Genomic DNA, 22700 nt, shown 5'->3' on the forward strand with positions numbered 1-22700 from the left:
CAACAGGAAACTCTAAAACCAGATCCCGTAAAATCATTCAGAAAAATCAACTAAAGGGATAGAACCACTAAAATAGAAGCTGAAAGTAGCAAACATGATTTTACCTTGTGCCTATATGGGGAGATCCCAAGTGGGCTGAGTCCAAAGTCAAAGTTATACCTCAGTAAAAAGTTAATAGATGGTCTTGGTCAGTTCCCCCTATATTCCATAAAAGTACTGGTGGTATAAGGGACGTGGGTGGTGCTGTGGTCTAAAACACAGAGCCTAGGGCTTGCTGATCAGAAGGTCAGCGGTTCGAATCCCCGCGACAGGGTGAGCTCCCGTTGCCCGGTCCCAGCTCCTGCCCACCTAGCAGTTCGAAAGCATGTCAAGTGCAAGTAGATAAATAGGTACTGCTCTGGCAGGAAGGTAAACAGTGTTTCTGTGGGCTGCTCTGGTTCGTCAGGAGTGGCTTAGTCATGCTGGCCGCATGACCTGGAAGCTGTTTGTGGACAAACACCGGCCCCCTCGGCCTAAAGAGCGAGATGAGCACCGCAACCCCAGAGTCGTCCACAACTGGACCTAACAGTCAGGGGTACCTTTACCTTTACCTTGTGGTATACAGGACAGGTTGCTTCTTTAAAGTTATGAAAAATCACATTTTTTGCTCTGTAAATAATAATGCATTGAATAAGATTGATGCTGTTTTTCTGTTTACTAATACAGTTTCTAAAACTGCAATAAGTATTTTAAAAACATACTTGAAAAAAACTCTTCTGAAATAGCTGCATAGCTATTTACATGCCTTCTTCATTGCATCAGATTTGCGGCAAGTGGAGAATGCCTGCAGGCAAGGATGCAGAATTTTTTTTATAACTTAGAATCCATCTCTTCCAAGTTATAAAAACTTCTCTGTCTTTTCAACTGCATGTTTCTTTCTTGATTAGGCAGGCACTTTAATTACAATCTTGTCTTGTTTTTTGTTTTTATAAGCTTTGTTGCCCGCCACCTTGATATTTTATGAGAGTTGGTAGCGTATAAATATTTTTACAAATAAATGGATGTGTGCATTTTCTTTTGTGAAGGTTGCAATTCCCATTGAAGATGTAAACCGCAGTCACTTAAGGTTTACCTTTCGGCACAGGTCATCACAGGACTGTGAGTACTTCTCCCCTGCTCATTTTACTTGTAGTGTCTGTGTTTACTTTAAGGAAGTCTCTGTTTAGTTTTTATTAATGATTTGGAGTCCTTTTTTTCTGAATTTGGGCCCTTTCCCTCTGACCTCACTTTAGCTGACTTTTGCTATACTTTCCTCCCCTTTGCATTTCCACAAGTGAGTCAGTTGTCAACAGTTGGTGCTGGCAGGTAAGTAAGGATATTTTTATGGGGAAAATAAACTAGCTTGCTTGCATTTGTGTGATCCTCATTGGTTGTGAAGTTCAGTTGTGAGGAATGCTTGCTATAGTAACTTACTTGTTAGCCAAGTGCCGAGTCCACCAGGCTTATGATAATGTTCTGATTAAAGTTTGATATTTTTTACGTTCCCTGTATCTGGCTTGTGTGGACTTTTAATTTCTCACAATTTATAAGTAAAAAAAAAAAATGCATGGCTTGTGTGCTTGAGTTAGACTGGCTCTCTTAACTAATGTGCTTGTATTTTCTGAAGAGTTGCAGTTTGAATTTTCATTACGCCATCAGCATAAGAATCAAAGCTTTAATCGTGTAACCTTCACTTGAATGTATTTAAGAACTTGTAATATTTGACACCTACTCCATAATGGATAATGCTTGTGTAATTAAAAGCTGCTATTTTGATATAAAAATTAGTCATAAGAATGAAAGTAGTGCTTCCTTTAATAGAATATTTAACAGTTTCACTAATGAAAAACAATATGCGGCAAATTACTGTCATATTTATGAGACTGAACTACAAATTGATTCAGTAGGAAGCAGTCACATTATGTTGCAGCAGTTCATGGGTGGCCAGACCTATTGAGCTTTGGATTATTGCATTCATTATGGGTTAAGACTCAGGACTGCCACAGCGCTTTTTCATATATTTTTTGGACTGCCATAGGGTTGATGAGTATTGCCCTTCTGCCTCTATTTCTCATCTGCTTGCCCTGTCACTTTGCTTCCTTGAACTCACACCAGCGGGTTCTTTTATTATTAATGAGAGAAAATGGAAGTAGCTGATTATAGGCTCATTGGGTTCAGCTGTTGACCCAAAAGGAAACATGAACTTTCTACTGCTGTGTAGATTATATTTCGGGCTTTCCTTACATTATTATAAAGATAGTGTGTTTTAACGGGTTGTGGGGAAAGGTCCTGAAATCACAGCCCTCCCCCAAAGTGCTTTCTTTCTTAAGAAATTGAGGAAGATAGGCTTTAAGAACAGACATTATTATTATTTATAAAATTTGTATACCGCCCTTCATCTGAAGATCACAAGGTGGCCACAACATAAAAATAAAAAATGAGAATACAAAATACATAATAAACAAAAATAGAAACAAACCAATAACCCCCCTCCCAGAAACACATTTAAAAGGCCATAGAATATTAATCAGTCCGAGGCCTGATTGAAGAGAAATCTTTTTGCCTGGTGCTTAAAGATATACAATGAAGGCACCAGCCGAGCTTCCTCAGGAAAAGCATTCCACAAATGGGAAGCCACGCTCAGGACCTCTCGTGGAGGAGGCACCCAAAGAAGGGCCTCTCATTATGATTTCAGGGTCCAGGTTGGTTAAATTGAGTGTAGCACTTGAATTTCATTCTCCATAAGAAGTTGAGATAAATAATACTGTTTGCAGTTAGTTAAACACTATCACGGAAACTTCCTTTAAGGACTAAAGAACCAGTATCTTAGAAAGTAAGTATTTCTAACCTGGTTATAATAATTCTTTTTCGCAGCACCTTTTCTTCATGTGTACATTCTTGAATAATCTTTCTCATGAGCGTATGAAGCCGCCTGAAGATTAATAGCACACTGTAGCCCAGACTTCCTAAAGTAATGCTTTCCACATGTTTTAGATCACAATTCCCATCATTCCAGACTATTGGCTACGTTGTCTGGAGTTGTAGTTCAAAATATCCAAAGAGCACCAGGTTTGGAAAAACTGCTCTAGCCCTTATGTCTTGTGCCACGTAGTGTATGGGTAGCCAACATGGTGTCCTACAGAGGTTTAGGAGTACAACTTCCATTATCTCCAATCATTAGGCATGCTGATAGGATTTACAGATGACAACATGTGACCGATACATGTTGGCTACCCCTGTGCTACTGTATAGTCTTATGATGGGCCCAGGGCCAGAATACCACATAGCAAGAGAGAGCCAATTTAAGGGTGTGCAAAGGGCCCAAGGGCCCTGCCTGTATTTTGGAATTTTGGAGGCATAAAGGAGCATGAGCTCACTATTCTACCTGACTCCTTTTGTTCCATTAATCAGGGATTTGGTAAATAGCTTGTGTAGCTGGTCTTCTAGGCGTTTGAATGTGGATGCCTTGCTGGGAAATATGGATAACTTCTAATGAGCTGCCTTATGTGGAGTGGCACATCTGGGTCACTGTTACGTCTACATCTCATTGCAATCTGGCGCATAGTGTTGGGGGTTGAGTTTAATCTTGGAGCCATTTTTAACAGAAGACTTTTATACATTGCATTCTGTGAGTGCAAACAGGCAAGTGGATATACCCTGTATTTCTAAATATCCAGTTTATTCTGAACACAGACAGCCTTATTTAACATAAGGCTATTTACTAGACTTCATGTGTGGTATTAGAACAACCTGTGTCTGCATTCTTGAATGTCTTCATCTGTAGTCATTATCATTGATTTACAACATGTTTCTGTACTTAAACAGCCAAAGATAAATCTGAGAAAATATTTGCCCTGGCGTTTGTTAAATTGATGAGATATGATGGAACAACACTACGGGATGGAGAGCATGATCTTATAGTGTACAAGGTATTATTCTAACCATATGCTGCAATACTTTGAGAATACAAATATTAAAGGAATAGTTATTTTGTACAGTGATGTAGAAGTATAGCTTTTGCCTATATTCAGATGTTATTCCCTTAGTAACGGAAAAATAATGTGGGTTATAAGGAAGAAGAGTGAAACTTCACTTTTATACAGCTGCTTAAGAAAAAATTAAAACAACTTACTGAGCCCACTACGCTTTCTTAGTTTAGATCTTAGTTTGGACCTTTTCTAATGGATAATTGAAACATTTTCCTTTTTTGTTCATTCTTCCCTCTAGGTAGGTAACTTGGAATATTGGTGGGTTTAACAGGTGTTGAAAAGCCATTAATTTTGCTGTGTGACATGTTTTTGATCTACTCTTTGAAAGCTTTGAGGGGGAAAGTGTCTTCAAGTTGTGATTAAATAAGCTGTGATTAAATGCAGAATAAAAAATGTTTTCAGCAGCTATACTTAATATTTGCATTTTATTTGGGAATAATGTTGCAGGCAGAAGCAAAGAAGCTAGAAGATTTTTCGACTTATTTAAGCTTGCCCTCTACTAAAATAGAATTGGAGGAAAAAGGTCACTCAACGGCTGGCAAGGGCATGCAAAATCTTGGAAGCTGCACCATCAGTAAAGATTCCTTTCAGATTTCTACTCTAGTTTGTTCAACGAAGCTAACTCAAAATGGTGAGGAAGATTATCACATCCTAGAATAAAAAATCTGATGTATTTTAGGAGGGTATGCTTCTTACAAATTTATTTTATTCATAGCAATTAATCTTATTAACTTACTTTACCTTTAGACTGCCTTTCAGCCAGATGACAAGAGTTAAACAATATAAAAATGACACAAGTTAAACCAATGTAAAAATAGATTTGGGGGAAAAATGAAACACAGTTCAGCAGCAAGCATAAAACATGCTTATAATCCACTCCAAATGTATGAAAAGATACACTGATGTAAAAAAAGAAATATAAACACTGAGGGGAAATAGGTGAGAGGGAGTTCGACAAATGGAAAGCCGTGACAGAGGAGTCCCTAATCTGAGTCACATTTACAACAGGCCTTACTGGTTGACAGATCATAAGAGAAGCTGCCCCTGCAGATCACACTTTAAATCGGGCACAGTAGCAAGTAGACACCCAGAACAGCTCCTGGGAAGTTGGTGTTCTATGACATTTTTTCACTGTGCTGTTCAAAACTCCTGTGGCAAGAAGAGCCCGATGTAGAACACATTTATGGTACTCTAACCAGGGTATTGGCCACTGTGCCCAGGCTATGCTGGCCTAGGAAAGAACATAGTTGGTGAACCATGCATAGCTAAAAGTAGGTATTCCTAGCCATGGAAGCCACTTGAGCCTTGAGTGACAAAGCTGAATTCAGGAGTAACTGGTCCTTCAGGGCGAATGCGAGACCCTACAGGTAGTTTTCTGAATTTCCTGGCATGAGAATCAGCCATCGACAATGCATCTGCCTTGTTGGAATTCAACATGGATGTGTTATTTAAGCATGCTTTTTAGTCACAGATTCCCACAACTTGGTTCACAAAATGCAAATTGAAGTCGCAGAAACAGTTTGAACTGAAACACCAAAATAAAATGGTACTCTGTTTAATCTGTTCATTCTTTGTACGATTTCACCTGCATCCTCAAGGAAAGGACTTGGTTTAGTGGCGCTTAATAGATACCTCTCTTTCCCACTCCCACTTTGTACAAACACCCTGTGGTTATAATAGGTACCCAGACAAGGAGGAGAACTGAATGAGGATTATGTGGGGGCATGTTGATGAACCCATCATTCTGCAATTCTCTGAGAAACAGCTTTGCTGTGTTAAGTGCTCTGCATGTAGATGATGTGCCTGTTCTAGAATAATTATACCCATAAATGCTTTTTTAATCACATCTATTATTTTGTTATCTCCTTCCCCCCTTTTTTCCTTTTAGATGTTCACTGGGACCTTTGTTAGAAGCAATACTCTTGCTTCAGGATATGGTTATGAATTTAGGAAAAAGAAATAAAGAAGTGCTCCCAATAGCTTGTAATGCAGGGGTTGGAGTAGATAGGGAACTGCTGTTCAGGAAAGCAAATAAGAACCTTTGATGACCAGCTTCTAGATAAACAGTTCTGTTAAAAATTGTATTAGAAAATTAAGGAATGAACATAGGTGGTTTTACTGTTCAGCTGGGTTGAAGAAATGCACAGGTAATGATATCTGGACACTGGATAAATTGTTATTCTTGGTGAGATGGAAATCTGACATCTGACTGCCATTTTTGGCAACTGCCTCATGTTTTTTGGATCTGATTGACATATGTGACATTTAAGGAAAAGCTTTTGTTATTTTGCAGTGTTCAGCTCCACAATGATTTTCATGCATTGTTGAGGCAATGGTAATTCTTAAAGCATTTTCAATATTTAAACAAACGCTTACATTTGTAATTCATGTGTTAAAGCCGACAATAAGTCTGTGTTGAAGCTGCCTTTATTGGTAGACAAAACCATAATTGACTTTAGAGAGTAATTTCTTCATTTTTGAAGTTCTCCTGTACTCTTTCTGTCAACTTTATTCAGTATGTTAAATAAGGTTTTATGGTTACTTTTAGCATCTTTGAAATTGAGCTGTTATACATTCCATATGTCAGTTGATCTGGATGTATGTTTGCGCTGGATTGGATACTGCATAAGTGCTGAGTCCTAAGCACATTTTGCAGACACATTTTTGTATATATTCAGCTAATTGTAGTAGGATCTTGGGAAGCTCAACATGTTGAATTTGTTTTTATATGGCAATCGTCTAAAAAGTTTCTTTTTCAACCTAATGTTTCTCTTCCTAATTAATTTTAAAAGTCAAATGTTTCAGGGCATCCCATGCTGATTAGTAGAATGCCTCCCTAATATTTCATTTGCAGCCCCTATGCTTTCTTCATCCTGGCAGAACAACAAAAATCAAAGACTAATCCTATCTTTTCATGCCTTAAAGGAGTGTACTGACCTTTAAATAGAGGTTCATGGGACAGCATTGTATTTTAAATATGGATCAAAATCCATTGTTCTACCAGTTGACCTGCAATCCTTTCAGACATTACCGGTATGTTTAGAACTGTGTAGCTGGATTCATAACATTACAGACACTGCCCTTCCCTGACATAATCCTAATACTGCATTAGTGATGTTTGAATGACAGGATCATGTTTGTTGGGTAAATCATGGTAAAAGTCCATATGCTTACCACCATCTCTTGAGGTGCCTATTTTGGGGAGTAGAAACCTATAGCCCTCCAGAAGTTGGCTGAAATTCCTATAATCCCTCACCTGGGAGCTGTTCAACATCTGGAAGGCCAAAGGCACCCTATTGCTGATTTATAAGGAAATTTCTCGCACTGTCTACTTACTTGCCCTTCAGATTTTACCAGTGTGTTGTTGGACTATATACCATTTTGGAATACATGAAGGAAATAACAAGATTTAATGCTCCCTTCAATCTGGCATGCTATATTCTGTCCATGTAGTTAGCTTTTTTATTTATCACATAATTTATATCTTTATGTCTGTCCAAATTACGCTGTGCAAATTTGCTGATTTTAAAAAGATTAGCAGTGTTACCTTAGAAGTCCTTTTGAGTTCAATAAGACTTACTCCCAGATAAAAAAATGTATAGGATTGCAGCCTGAGTTGTTTATTTATTTAACTAAATTTATATACCACTTGGTTGTAAACACAACAACAACACCTAAGTGGTTTACAATATAAAATAAAACATTTAAATTATCTATAAAACTGGTATTAAAAATAAAAGAGATTAAGAACTACGCTAGCTAAAAGGAAACAAAATGCATTTTACTTCTGTATGTCTGGTTAGGCTTGCCGAAACAAATATGTTTTAAGCAGATGCTGAAAAGAATACAGTAAGGGTGTCTGCCTAGTGTCAAGAGGCAGGGAGTTCCAAAGTTTATGTGCTGCCACACTAAAATATTGTTTTCTTGCAGTTGTTTCCATCTCTGCATTGTATTCTATTGGCATTAGAGCTAACAGATTTGCCTTTTTCTGGTTGTTTCTGTGTTGTTTACTCTTAGTGGACTTACTGGGGCTGCTGAAGTGGCGATCGAACACAAACCTTCTGCAACAGAATCTGAGACAACTGATGAAGGTTGATGGAGGTGAAGTGGTTAAGGTAACAAATCCATTTTCCAGCAGCTGTTTGGCTGATATATTGACTTGAAAGCATATTTAACTCTTGTTTCTATATCTAATATAGCTACCGTCGTGCAGTATTACTTTTAAATGTATACTTTTTTTTACATATGTGATAATAGGGTGATTCTGTAAAAGTGCTTTATGGTTTTTACTAAGTGAAACAACCTGCTCATTATTTGTTGATAAAATTGATTATTTACCTCCACTTGATATTCAAGAGGAAAAATGCATTTCAGAGAATGTTCTTGGAAGTTTTAAGTCTGGCTCATGCTGATAGGTAACAGAAATTGTGCATTGATTTATGCGCACACCAACTCAGATAAAACTTAATTGCATGTAGTGATGCATAGGGTTTTTGCCAAAGTTTGGTCAAGCTGTTGATAACTTACCATAGTAAGATAATACGAGAGAGCAGTGTTTGGGCAGATTAGATAGACATGGGTATGCATATGCATATGTACAGTACAGTGGTACCTCGGGTTACATATGTTTCAGGTTACATACGCTTCAGGTTACAGACTCCGCTAACCCAGAAACATTACCTCGGGTTAAGAACTTTGCTTCAGGATAAGAACAGAAATCGTGCTCCGGTGGCGCAGCGGCAGCAGGAGGCCCCATTAGCTAAAGTGGTACTTCAGGTTAAGAACAGTTTCAGGTTAAGAACAGAGCTCCGGAACGAATTAAGTTCTCAACCCAAGGTACCACTGTATCTTTTATACTGGCAAGGCCCACACAAGAAATTAATAACAGCAACAAACATCCCCCAACAAACCCCCATAAGCAATACTCAAGCCCCACTTACCATGGTCAGGGATGTCGGATGTGTAATCTCACTACTTCTGGAAGACACCAGGTTGGTTACCCCAGTTTTATACTATTAGATAGTATATAATTATATACTATTATATAGTATTTAATACTATTACATAGTATTTTGTATACCTGTATTTTGTTAAGATAGCAATTTTAATATTTCTTTGCAGTTTCTCCAAGACACACTAGATGCGCTCTTCAACATAATGATGGAGAATTCTGAGAGTGAAACATTTGACACTCTGGTGTTTGATGCCTTGGTAATTTATAGATTTTCATTTAATTTATTCATGTTATTATCCCCTGGAAATAGCAGAGCAGCTAATATAGAGCTTCACATGGTTTCCATGTAGGGCCTTTTCATTTTGGCAGCTCCTTAGCCTTTGGGTGACCAATGATGTTTTTGGCTGGTAAAAATAACTTTTGGGTATTTATACTGCTATTTCCCCAAAGTGATTGGAAATCTATGTTTAAATGAATTTTGATGGATTAATTAAATAATTGTAATTTCATATCTAGAACTGGAAGTGAACTGAGTTTGGATGGCTGAGTAAAATACATACCATAAAAGAGCACAATTTTTGTTTCAGTGTAGCTGTGTATTGTGTTTTTCCCATTTTTGTGAAACAAAAACGACCATTTCAGTCTATGAAGCCCCATGTACTTCACAGGGACCAACTTGTTTCTTTTCCCATTTGTTTTCTGACATTCTGTATTGTAAAAACAGAATTTTAGCTTAAATAAAAAAAATAAGTTCCTCTTAAAAGGGCAAAATATCAATTCCTGTGGGATGGGGTTTATCAGTGATGTGGTGCTGGGATAAAGAAGGAGTTTAACCTTATCTAACATTTCACACATCATTTACCGGTGGGTCTTCATAATCTTTGGCCCTCAGTTTTTACCTCTGGGTTTGAGAACTACTATGATACGTTCGAATGTTACATAAGAGGCACGCTGATGCTTGAGCTCATAATATCTTTTGCTAGTATAGCTGTTAAATCTGAAGGTGTTGTAGGATTCTGTGATAGTATGGAGCAGAAGGTGATACAAGGGAACGAATTTTGAGGATGTACGGTCCAATGTGATGACAAAGATAAATTGGCCGTGTACAAAATGACCGTGTGTGAGCAGCCCCTCAATCTAGAGATGAAATCAAAGCAGGAACATTGTAGATAGAGGTAGCTGATTTTTTTCTCAGATAAAGGAATCTTGCAGGTAGAACGGGGGGGGGGTGGTCTTTTCAGATTTCACTTCAGAGCAGGAGTGCAATATTAGCAAAGGTTCAAAAGATAGCTCATGGATACAACAACCCAAGAACAACAAAAAGGCAGTAAGAATATTTGTTGTTATTATTTTCCTTTTTATATGTCAGAATTCTCACTGTTATCAACACAGGAAAGTCACACCCTTTGGCATGCACAGCAAATTAAATAGTTTCATTTAAATATTAATAACAGGCAGCGGTGTGTCACGCTAGTGACCTGGCAGGGAATGTTACATTCTCCAGGAAGCATATTTCTATGTGAACTGGAGTACAGGAAGCTGCTCTCCTGAAATACCACCCCGACAATAAAACATTTTCCCATTTTGTTCCTAACAAAAGTATATATCCATTAATTTCAAGAAGCTGTGGTTGGTTCTGGAAGTCTTTCATCCTGACAGGAATCCCTGCAACCTCAGCCGCACTTGCCACCACAAGTACCTGTGCCTTAAACTAGTTTTTTTAGGTGGATTTTATATGCATATGGGGAAATGGATACAGATATAGAGGATTCAAAGATGATTGTTGGCAGTTTCTATGGCTTTTCCCTCAAGGCAATTTTACCTCAAGCCACTTTACTTCCACACCTCAACTCTCTCCAACTGAGTCCTGTTTTCCCTGACTCTTGACCCCCAACAGACCAATAACCATGCATGTGACTCAAACCTCCAGGAAGTGAGAGTGAAATTTGCCTCTCTCCCTTCTGTCAGAATTCCTCACCCAACAACCTCTACTTTCATGATACAAGGCCTCCTCGCAGTCAGAGGGGTCCCAGAATATATATTCTTATTAAACAGAGCCATAATTACACACACACACACACACACACACACACACACACACAGCATTTCTCCACACAGAGAAATGGTTTTGGTTTTAGTTTTAGTACAAGAGAGATCTATTTGAATACCTCACAGGAAATGTTCTTTTAAAAAGGCATTCTATTATTTTCTTTTATTCCCCAGGTAATATTGGTTGTCACATGCTAGTGTGTCACGCCGATGTAGGGAACTTAAATCGCCTTTGTATAGTATTCTGAATATAAAAAACTGCCCGCTGGGCACCTGGGAAATAATATGTACAATTTCCAGATCCCTGATAGTGGAAAAGTTTATGTCACTGTGTCCGAAGTTAGACTTTCTGAGCCAGAATGCCTTCATTTAAAGAGGTAAAGAATTAAAAGTGAATATCTAATGCTGATAAAGCCAGCAAACCTAAACAATGTGTTTTAAATTCCGTAGAAAATTCAAAATATCCAGTTTCAGTTCATCAGCAGTGAAGAGGGCGAGGCCTCTTTTAAAAGCTACCTCTTCAGCATTTGAGTTCACCTTCTGAAGCCCTCTGTTTGGCGCAAGTGACAATTTTAAGTGCCTGCTCAAAACTGCACTCTGCCCTCCTCTGAAATCGAATGTATGAAGATTAAATCCTCCTCACAAGTATACCTGGCACTTTGGAGGTCCCTTCTAACTATCTGTTTCCATTAAAAATGTAAACATTCAGAATACTATATTTACATGATAATGGAGTGTCTTTTCAAACTGAACAGGTATTTATCATTGGACTAATTGCTGACCGGAAGTTCCAGCATTTTAACCCTGTTTTAGAAACCTACATTAAGAAACATTTCAGCGCTACTTTGGCCTACACGTAAGCTTTTAATTCTTCTTCTTCTTTTTTGACCAAGTAATACGTGTTGTAAGCTTCAGAATGTTTAAAAGCTACAATTGTGATGTCTGGTTATGTTAGCTTGGTGTTTAGGCTTATCAGCTCTTGAAGTTCAGGGCTGGGTGCTTGCCATACATTTAAAGCATGTTACCCTCCTTTCTAAAGAATCATTGGACCTGTAGTTTGTTAAGGGTGCTAGGAATTATAGCTCTGTGGTGGTAAACTACAGTTTCCAGGATTCATTTTTTGGGGTGGGCTTAAAATGTATGGTGTATCCCAGCCCAAGTGGCACCCCAGGGCTATTGGAAGGGATGTGCCAACTTACTCCTATGGTTACTTTCGGAGTGTGAAGATTGAGTTGTGTATGGCAGGTCAATCTTGGTAATGGTTGGAGTTACCCATTTCCTCCCTTTCAGAGGCGTTAAAATGCAGTTCATCTTTATAAATGGGAGTTGGTTGGAGTAAAATGAGATTATAATTGTGGCAATATTAAAAACTGGTATCATGACACTTTTCTCACAAGCTTTTCTTTCCCTGAATGTCCACCAAAACCTGAGCTAAGCTTTTCTTTCCCAAAACCTGAGCTGTAGCATTTTTGATTCTGTATTTGGGGTCAGCAGTTTATAGTCTGGAGTTATTGAACAGTTAAAAGTAATAGATACAATAAATTAAAATAACAAATTTTTAAGAATGTTAACAGTCACAAGCTCTTGTGACAGGAAAGGGCTATTCGTTTAATGCACACACAACTTGTGTAACATTCTGTAGTGTTCATTTTTCACTTAAATTACATCAGTTAATGCTTGTCCTGAACTGTGCTAATAATGTTGAGACTTATGTGTGTTTATGTAGCTTTAATCTAGTATTACTGCCTTGAATGATTAGTTGTGAGGGAAATACCCACAAATAAAACAAGCCTGTTCATTGAATGAGAAATAAATATAATAAATATAATAAATATAATAAATATAATAATAATAATAATAGCAGCACACATATGACTGATTGTAATACCTGCTTAATTTTTGTCACTGAGGGATATCCAGTTGTGGCATCCCATTTGCACAATAGATGTCCACTTGTGTAAAGGACTTATTTTTTCCTTGCAGTCCTGGATGCACCCCCAAAATCTGTGGGTTGTGGGAGTGGTGCTTTGGAGCAGATGGGGGAGGGGTTCAGGAGGATGCAGGAAATAAGGGAGATCTTTTATTTGCCTTGTGTAACATTGGATTTTACTCATAGCTATTCTTGGGAAAGAGCTATTTATTTTTTAAAATTCTATAACTAAACATAAAAATCCATTAGGAATAATTGCTAGTTTGCATTTGGAAGATTTTGTCAGTATTAATGGCATCCTTATGAACGCTACATACAGCGGAATCTGCTAGCAGAATAGTGTTACAAATCAAATCTTAGTTTTCGGTAATGCCATTGTAAATCAGTTGACTTAGATACCTGCAACACTTTTATTTATTGGGCAAAGGGCTGCAAAATGAATGTTTATTTATTAATTTTTTATACCGCCCTTCACCCCATAGATCTTAGGGTGGGTTCACAACGTAAAAATACAATATAAAACCCCCCACAAAATGCACAATAAAAAGTAAATGCGGTGAAAAGGGGCTGTTTCAAATGCAGGCCCCACTAAAGAAGTCAAGCCCAGCAATCTTTATGGCTGCATTCTCAGGTTATACTAAGAGGTCACAAGTGCAGTGCTCATGTGCGCAGTTGTGCTCTTTGGGACTTCATCTGGTTTTCACAAAGGCTCTTGAGCCTTTCCTCCTCCATTGCCCCCTTCTTCATTAGGTGGTGAATGTGGTTACCTTTCTCCCCCTTACAGTCAATAGAGATGGAGGAAGTTGGAAGATCTATTTCCTCTTTCAGCTCTATGTGCTTTTCAAGGCTTGGGAGTAGCACCACAGCAGTTGAATGGAAAGCCATCTTTCAAAGGGAAGGGGGGAAAGGTGAGAGGCCTGACAAAGTGAGAAGAAGAAAATGGAGAAACTAGGAATAGACAGGAGGGGGGAAAGTTGGGTGCCTCAGGAGTGAGAGAGATCCTTATGAAATTGCATAATTTTTTCATGGGTCCCCCAACCACCATCAGATCACATTTTTCTCTGTGGACTGAACCATACAAATTATGCATTATCATACAAATTATGTAATCTTTGCTGTCATGGTGCAGAAGAGTTCTTTGAACCATCGCCGTGGTATACTTGATTGTGACTGTTGCATGCCAGTAAATAATTTTCATTTTTCAGAACCTACTTCTTTTTATCTCCTCGTATAGAAAACTGACAAAAGTTTTAAGAACCTATGTGGATAATGCTGCTGTCACTGATCAACTATTCAAAGCTATGAAATCTTTGGAATACATCTTCAAATTTATTGTACGGTCAAGAATTTTGTTCAACCAGTATGTATAGTAGCTTTTCTTATTATTATAGCTTTCAAATTATTTAATTCTTCTCTTAACGACTTATTAATATTAGATAAGGTGAGGCATATTATTATTTTGGGTATACTGAAAATATTGCCGTGTTTCTGATTAAATGAATGTTGACCATTATTACACTGTGTTCAGATTTTTTTCTCTCCTGCTGACTGATAATTAATTCATTTGATGGTTCTGGTAAGATAATATGCAGTTTGTCTCAATAAGTAGGCAAAGTCTCCAAATTTTAATGATGCAGTAACAGATCATTCTTCAACTCCCTATCCTATTTGATCATACTGATGCTTAGGTAACATTGACTCTGACATAGAGTTAAGATTATCTCTCAGCTATAAGGAAAATGCTTAGTCAGTGTTATTTTAGGATAAGGTAAGTTTGCATTTATTGTGCTTTGTACTGTTTCTAAATATTAGTGGTAGCAAATGTGGTGCCCTCTAGTTGCTATTGGACCGCAACTTCCATTAACCCCAATATTGGAGTTGTACTCCAACAACATTTGGAGGCACCATGTTGGCCTTTTAGATGATGATGATGATAATAATGATAATAATGATAATAATGATAATAATGATAATAATGATAATAATGATAATAATGATAATAATGATAATAATGATAATAATAATGTTTTTCAGACTTTATGAAAACAAAGGCGAAGCTGATTTTAGGGAATCTTTACTTCAGCTGTTTAAGTCTATCAATGAAATGATGAGCAGTGCCTCTGAGCAGACTGTTATAGTAAAGGTATGATTTGGAAACATAGAATAACAAGGTTTTTAATATTGTGTACTAAGTGTGTTTGAGATTCATTATTTTGATTTTAATATACAAATAATAATTAACATTAAGATCTTTTTCAGAGGCTTAAGGTATTGAATGTATTTTCATATCATGTCCGTGGGACCTCATCATCCCTCAAACCTCACAGCCATGTAAGTGGGGGTTGTCAGGACTGCAGTTGGAGATCGGAAAGGATTAACCTTCCTCTCTGGACCGTCCTGAACAGAAGCAGGACTTCCCATGGCTTTAATTAATAAAAGAAAAAAAAATCATACTAAAGATTTAGCATAATGTGTGGTTTAGGCAGCTGATTTCAGGAGGGTGTCGCTGGGCTATTGGGTTGGGCTTAGGCTTCATCCTGATGATGAGACAGGAGGAAAACTCTTCAGGAATGTAATTGGCTCCCAATCAGTATCTTGCTCCTGCCTAGGTTTATTCTAGATCATGCACACCATGCTCAACTGTGTTTTAGTAATGTGTAAACGCAGCCAGTGTGTCTTTACCAAAGCCATAGAAAAATCTTTAGAAGTATACATATTACGAGAGGCTTCAATTCCTTGTTCTGCAAAATTATGTTGAGAATCTGTGTACTAAAGTAGTATTTTGTATTGTGGAATGTCCTTTTGAAGCCTTGTTTAAGTTTCTTTCTTGAAGCTAGAAAAAGATACACCAGTAGAACATTAATAGTGGAATATGGAGTACAAGAATAGAACTCTGATGCTACTGATGCTACTTTCTGATATTGCAGTGGTACAGGTTTGGTTTTGCTGTGCAGTGTGTTTTGCACAGAGGTAGATGCATCAGTTGTGGCCAACCCCAACCCCCTTTAGCACCTTGGCAAAAAAATCCCAACACCAACCCTTATTCACATTTGCTTATTATAGTTCCTAATTTCATTGTATTTTTTTAATTTTCATACCCTACTCCTTAGCCACAAAAGATGCTCTAAACAAGTTGCACAAATAATTAAATCTTTCTACAATAAAAAAATAACCATCTCTCCCCCGCCCTCACACACACATCCCTTCTCCTATGTTGCAGTCTCTCCTCGCTTATCTAGGTCCCCACACTGTGGTGATCTTTGAGCAATTGCAGATTTCTGAAATTATAGTTCTATTAATTTAGATCAGCCTAGAAAATACCTTTCCATATTCTGTTACAGAGTAGTTAGTCATTTAAATAAATGAGAAATTTGTTTCCTATAATAACTCTGCTTGCGAACTGTGTCATTTTCATTAAAGAATAATTAACTTCACGGTGTTTGAGCTTCTGCCACAATATATAGGATGCCTTGAAAGATACAGAAAATGTTCCATGGTGAGCATGTTGTCTTCACTTAACAGAAGGAAAAATAGGATTTGAGAACTATTTAAATGACTAGATAGCCCCTCGCCATTTCATTCTTTTTTTTAACACTGGTTTTCTTTATTTTCATGGTACAGAAGATAAATTTTGAGAAAACAATTGTTACAACAGTAAACAACAAGTAACTTGTCCTAATAAAATTACAGACTTTTATCATGCCATTTATTAAAGTTTCATTTGATTACTCTTTAAGAGATCACACCACATTTTCCTATGAGTGCTGGGAGGATTTCTGCCACAGTCTTAACTATTTATGTATTCAATAAACATTTGCCTTGTGTTATCAAAGGAATATGGATTGTATTTGCCCTTTGCTGCTCTCACCTGGCATGTTAGTTTCTCAGCCAATGCTGTTGACCATACCCTGTTATACCTAGAATCAATGTTCAGCCCATCACCGGTTTTCCAACATCTGGCTGTCTCCATATGAGCAGCAGTCAACATGTATCCTTACCCCAGTTCTTCTTTGAAATTTCTCTAATTTGTTGTTTTTTACGCATACTACATTTCTAAGTTTTCCCCCCTTGAGTCTTGAAATCCCTCATTTCTTTAGGGAGTAGCATATAATAAGGGCAAACAAAAACCTTTTAATTTACTATATATTTTGAAAATTGGTTTAGGCGTTCACCCATTTGTTCATTTTCCATGTGTTTGAATAACTCTAACGATATTGTTGCCAAATTTGGTACAAAAGTTCCCAAGGTGGGGGGGGCGGTGTTGGTTGATGTTTGGACACTGATCACCATTTTGAATCAAGATGGCAGATCAGAAAATTACTTTGGAGTGACTTCTCCCGTTTTATAGCATAGCTTTGGCTGCCTATTGAGTTTTCATCACCAAACTCAGCATGAAAGTTCCAGAGGTGGGTGTGGCAGACTTCATCACCATGTGGATGCCAGACACATTTTGAATGAAGATGGTGGACCAAAACGTCACTTTGATGTGACTCTGCCTGAATTCTGATATAGCTTCCTCTGCCTTGCAAGATGTTGTTGCCAAACTTGGCACGGGGGTACCTGAAGTTGAGGTTAAGCTCTTCATTGATGTTTGGATGCCAGGCATGATTTTGAATCAAGATGGTTGGCCAAACATGACATTGGTGTGATTTCACCAGACTTTTGGCGTGAGAGGTCCAAGCTCACAAATTCCACAATCCATTTTTTAAAATCATAATATCTTTTGAATTCTAAAAATTTCCAGGCAGTGGCAGACCCTCCCTGTTAGTTTCCTATAAAGTAGAACAGGAATTTCATAGGGTCTAAGCATGATACCTAGGAATGATGGAGGACCAAACTTTCATTTATTTGCCTGGTGATAATGGCAAGTCATGCAATCCTTAGGTTGATTAAACTCTGTCATTTTTGTTATCATGGGAACAGGGCCACAAACTTTGGCTCTGTGCTGTGCAAATATGTTAGTAATTCTAATTAAAAACGTTAATTTAAGAAGTTAACAAACTGCTTAATTGTCGGTAATTGTTCCTGATGTTGCATTGGTATTGTGATGATTGTCATCTGAAATTAATATCCCTGTGCTCATGTATATCAGCATCTGGGAATAGCCAAGATAGTAATGATGCCACTAATCATGCGGGGTTTCATTTCAGCTACAGCGTGCAAACCAAATAAGAGGTTGCGTTTTCTGCTTAGCTTTCATAAGAATTAGTATTGACCTTTCATAATATTAGCTGGCTTTCTGATTAAACCAGTTTAGAGTTACTCTCTTTCCTTTTCCTTTTCTAACTATATTACAGTTTTAACAAGATGAGAAATACTGTCTGTACTCTGGTCAGAGCTTATTTTGCCAGATTTCCCTTTATTTCAGATGCACTGAAACAATGATTAAATAGGAAACTACAACACAACCCAGCAGTACTATTCTTTTATTTTAATTACCAGATATATCTAAAGAAATAGGTTATATATATTATATAAAAAATAAAAGACTTAAACCTAGGCCATCAGTTAAAATGAAATCCATATCAGTTTGTTTCATACTGTACCTTTCCATGCAGATTTCTGTGGCTGTAACCCAAATACCTACTTTAAATATGCCCAAAGGCTTGTGGGATGTACAGAGGGTTTTCTCTCTCTTTTCTTCTGAACCATGACCCCCCTCCCAATACAATATTAGAAACTCTTCTGATTTTAAAATTGTTTACTGAGGAGTCAGGTAATATTTTGCTGATGTTTCACCCCCTGATGCTAAAGCACAGATTTTCAAGGTCTGGATTCCCTCTTGGGAAATTTCTGTTGTCCTGGAACCTATTCCATTCCTTAATTGAAAATGTTTGCTACTAATGGCTTTTTATAATTCCTTGATATAGTGTAGCCCCCACTCTCTCCAAATGATCTATTGTAGAGCCTAATAATACCCAATGTACATAAGTAAAGTGAATATATAAATAAGGAAATACGTGGGATGTTCTCTAAGCAGCTAGTTTAGCTTTGACACAGCAATTTTTTACCCATTTAAAAAGCCTTACTTTCATACCACTAATGGAACATACATTCAATCTAACCTGGAAACAACCACAGTTTGATGTGAAACTCTCAGTCGGTGTTACTTATGCTAAAAACAAAACCTATTTGCATTATGAGGTAGCATTAGAGTTGAAGTCCCCTTGGCCTAGTCAGTCAACAGGAACGAATATATTGGTGAAAATATTTACAAGCAAGTCACCCTGAATGAATGCATATACCTCATCCGGATGTAATGATAAGCTGTGGCTTTTCACTACAGAAATAAGCCTAAATCAGCTTTGTGCTCCTCCCTCCTCTGGTTCAGTCACAAGGAGTCTGGAAGCTTTCACTTCTGCTTTTGACTAACTGCAGCTTGCCATTTTGCTGACTGTGCCTGATGGGACTTGGAAGTCCAATAACACATGGAGAGCCAAAGGTTCCCTATCCCTGTTGTAATGATAAATTGCTTTATTATTCATCCAAATGCAGCCACAGTCTCTTAAGCACCCTCTTTTATCATTTATAATAAAAAAATAAGCTATACTTTCATTTAGATCACTTTCAGATGTTCTTAAATGTTTAAACTTCATAAATTTAGTGACCTAAATGTCATGTTGTTATAACATTGAGGTTGGGCTGGATGCCTTCTGGGATTACCTTCCAGCCCTTTGATTTAATAGTTGTAATTATTGAATCTGCAGAAGAGGAGGGTGTATCTATCTCTATCTTCATTTGCTTTTGTTAAGTAGATAGCATGGGCCTTCAGTGATGCAAAATGTTGGCATAGACGCCAGACAGCTGAATATGGTAGCAGGGCTGGGGCATGTCTTCCCTTCCCTTGCCTTGGTTGGAGGTGGCATAATCTAGAGCAGGGGTCAGCAAACTTTTTCAGCAGGGGGCTGGTCCATTTATTTATTTATTTATTTACGGCTATTAGCCCATAAAATATGTACAAACATAAAAACACAGGGACATAAAAACAGATATATCCGACAACAGAAGGTGAACACCACGATGCAAGGGTGGGTCATTGAGCAGAGCCAAGTGACGGCTTGGGGCCAGGAGAGCTCCAAGGGATGGATCACAGAAAAGGAAAACTAAAGACGAACTCCGACATGCACTCTCAACATAACAGTCCAATTAGTTTTGATGTTGTTGTTGTTTTTTGGTGGTTTTTGAGTGTGAGATAACCGCATTCAGAAATCTCGCCACCTGCAGAGTTACAGAAGGATCTGTATCCTGCAAAAGCAGTGCGGCGTGTGACTCAACAGGCCTGCCAACCAAGCGCAGTAAAGCAGGACCCAGGAATTTAGCCCTGGCTATGCTATGTAGGGGACAGTTGAACATTATATGTGAAAGAGATTCAACAGTTTCCCCGTCACACACGCATAGCGGAGACACCAAACCATTGGAAAATCTGTGGTTCAGCAGGTTTGATGGAAAGACATTGAACCTTGCACGAATAAATGCACGTCGGTGTGGTACTGATGAAAGAGATGACATGTATGATGGAAGGCCAAGTGGTGGGGTTAGGGGGCTGGTCCACTGTCCCTCAGACCTTGTGGGGAGCCGGACTATATTTTGAAAAAAGAAATGAATGAATTCCTATGCCCCACAAATAACCCAGAGATGCATTTTAAATAAAAGCACACATTCTACTCATGTAAATTCATGCTGATTCCTGGACCATCCGCGGGCAGATTTAGAAGGCAATTGGGCCAGATCCGGCCCCCGGGCATTAGTTTGCCTACCTATGATCTAGAGGTCTAGCAGTCTTAGAACTTGAGACCTGACTTGCTCAAAGCTATGGCCTTGGTGGTTCTCCTATCATATTGAGTGGAGCAGCAGGATCTATTGCAGTGTTAATGCTGCAAATCTTCCTTCTTACGCTAACATGGAATATATAAAAATAAACCTTATATCACAGAAGCTCCATAAGTTTCCAGTGACCTTTACTTCAAGGAAACCAAGAGATGTGCTGAACACCCTGAAACATCTTACTCCTTGGAAGGCATGTAACAATCACAGCACTTCGCAGAAGACTTAACACAGAAAATAGTTCTTAAAATTTTGGGACTTAAACTAATGTCTGAAGTGACTCTTAGAAGATTAAACAACTAAGAGCAATGGACATCTTCATTCTGAATGTTAACCTAAAATGCAGTTGAGTAGTAAGCCTTTTTACTTATCGTTGAATTTAAAATAAACATTCATTGGCTTAGGTTGTCATAGAGTAGGTTGAGCAATTACTTACTGTACATCTAACAGACATATTTGCAATTGGATGACATACATTATTTATAACGTAAAAGAGTTATTTAGAGGAAACACAAAGATGGTGGCTCAAGGCGTGTTTAGTTGTGCTGCGAAAAAACCAGAATGCTTCTCCATCAGTGGAGGGAGATCAGCTATATTTATGGGTTGTGTGAATTTTTTTCATTCTTTGCTAACTAAAATCAGTTTAACAGGCATCATCTAGAGAAATATGTAAATTAATAATTACTTCATGCATTATTCAGTGAAAAGCTTATTTTGTATCATTGATAGCTCTTATCTTATATAAAGATATGCTAATGGATTTAATTAAAATAATTATACTGAATAATGTACCCTGAACTTTACCCTAAAGTAGTTCATATTAATCACCATCCACAGCTATATTTTTAGTCACAAAGACAATTATAAATTTGATGGTTAATGGATAACAAAAACTTAGAGAATGATTAAGTTACTCTAGACATGGCTGCCTTGGCTCTGGTGGGGCACTGTTTCCTGCCATGGAGATCTAGGTATAATATGGGTAAACACAAGTTATCGTAACCCACATTGGACCTCAACATGCATGCAAAATATAGACCAAGGTGACCGTCTCGTACTGGTAAAGTTACTCTTGCATCCAACACACACTGCAGAATATAGAAAGGTACAAGATTGTACTGCTAAAGGATCAAGGACTCATCCTCCGAGAAACAAAACTCTGCAAGAAGGCAGGAAATAGGCATCTCGGAAAGTTTGCTCACCAAAGGAAGCGGAAAAGTAAATATAAAAGGAGAGTCACATCTTGTGCAGTAATAATAGAGCAAAAATTGAGCCTTCCTTCCTTAGCTGTCAATATTATGAATGCCAAATATTGGGTACTCTGAAGTTATAGTCTCAACTGCATATGAGACTCTGCGGGAGCCTGACTTGCCATCCACAATGCATACATTAGATCAAGTTCCTTCTTTCGACAGACATGTTGCATAGGAGATACCGTATTTTTTGCTCTATAAGACTCACTTTTTCCCTCCTAAAAAGTAAGGGGAAATGTGTGTGCGTCTTATGGAGCGAATGCAGGCTGCGCAGGGTAAATATGGGGTTGTCTGGTAGTGGTGCAGAAAAGGTTGCTTTGTTCCATAGTTGCAGTATGAGAGCACTGTACAAAACACCATAAAGATCTATTTTTATAACGTTTATTTACTGTCACTCGTGTGTTAGGTGTTGTATAATAAGTTGTATAATATTTTCCCTGATGGTTTAGACTGAGTCTACTGATGCTAAAGGATACAGAAGGAAGAAGATGGGGATTGACAAGAGTATTTTAAGGATAAGAGATGGTGAGGTGTGGAAATAGAGTCAAGGCATAGGTTCAGGAACGCCTATCCTGACGGAAGTAGTAGCCTGGTAAATATATGGGAGGAGACATTTTTTGAAGTATAGGAACCAGGATGGCAGAATGTGCACAACTGAAGATAGGACACTAGCAGATCGACTT

General features: G+C 37.9%; 1 protein-coding gene across 4 annotated transcripts in view; it reads left to right on the plus strand.

Annotated features, from left to right (window-relative positions):
* Positions 1–22700, plus strand: part of DOCK1 (dedicator of cytokinesis 1) — a 347244-nt gene that overhangs the window by 74966 nt on the left and 249578 nt on the right. For all 4 annotated transcript variants that reach the window (XR_014548912.1, XM_083616828.1, XM_083616827.1 and 1 more), the window contains 8 exons: positions 1065–1137; positions 3844–3947; positions 4455–4638; positions 8025–8122; positions 9129–9218; positions 11766–11866; positions 14175–14300; positions 14975–15083. Coding sequence is in view for 3 of the 4 variants with exons in the window: in XM_083616828.1 (XP_083472954.1) it covers positions 1065–1137; positions 3844–3947; positions 4455–4638; positions 8025–8122; positions 9129–9218; positions 11766–11866; positions 14175–14300; positions 14975–15083 (885 nt within the window). In the remaining variant the exon portion in view is untranslated. The remainder of the gene's footprint in view (positions 1–1064; positions 1138–3843; positions 3948–4454; positions 4639–8024; positions 8123–9128; positions 9219–11765; positions 11867–14174; positions 14301–14974; positions 15084–22700) is intronic.

Source organism: Podarcis filfolensis, assembly GCF_964270895.1.
Source record: "Podarcis filfolensis genome assembly, chromosome: 5".
NCBI classification, from domain to species: Eukaryota; Metazoa; Chordata; class Lepidosauria; order Squamata; family Lacertidae; genus Podarcis; species Podarcis filfolensis.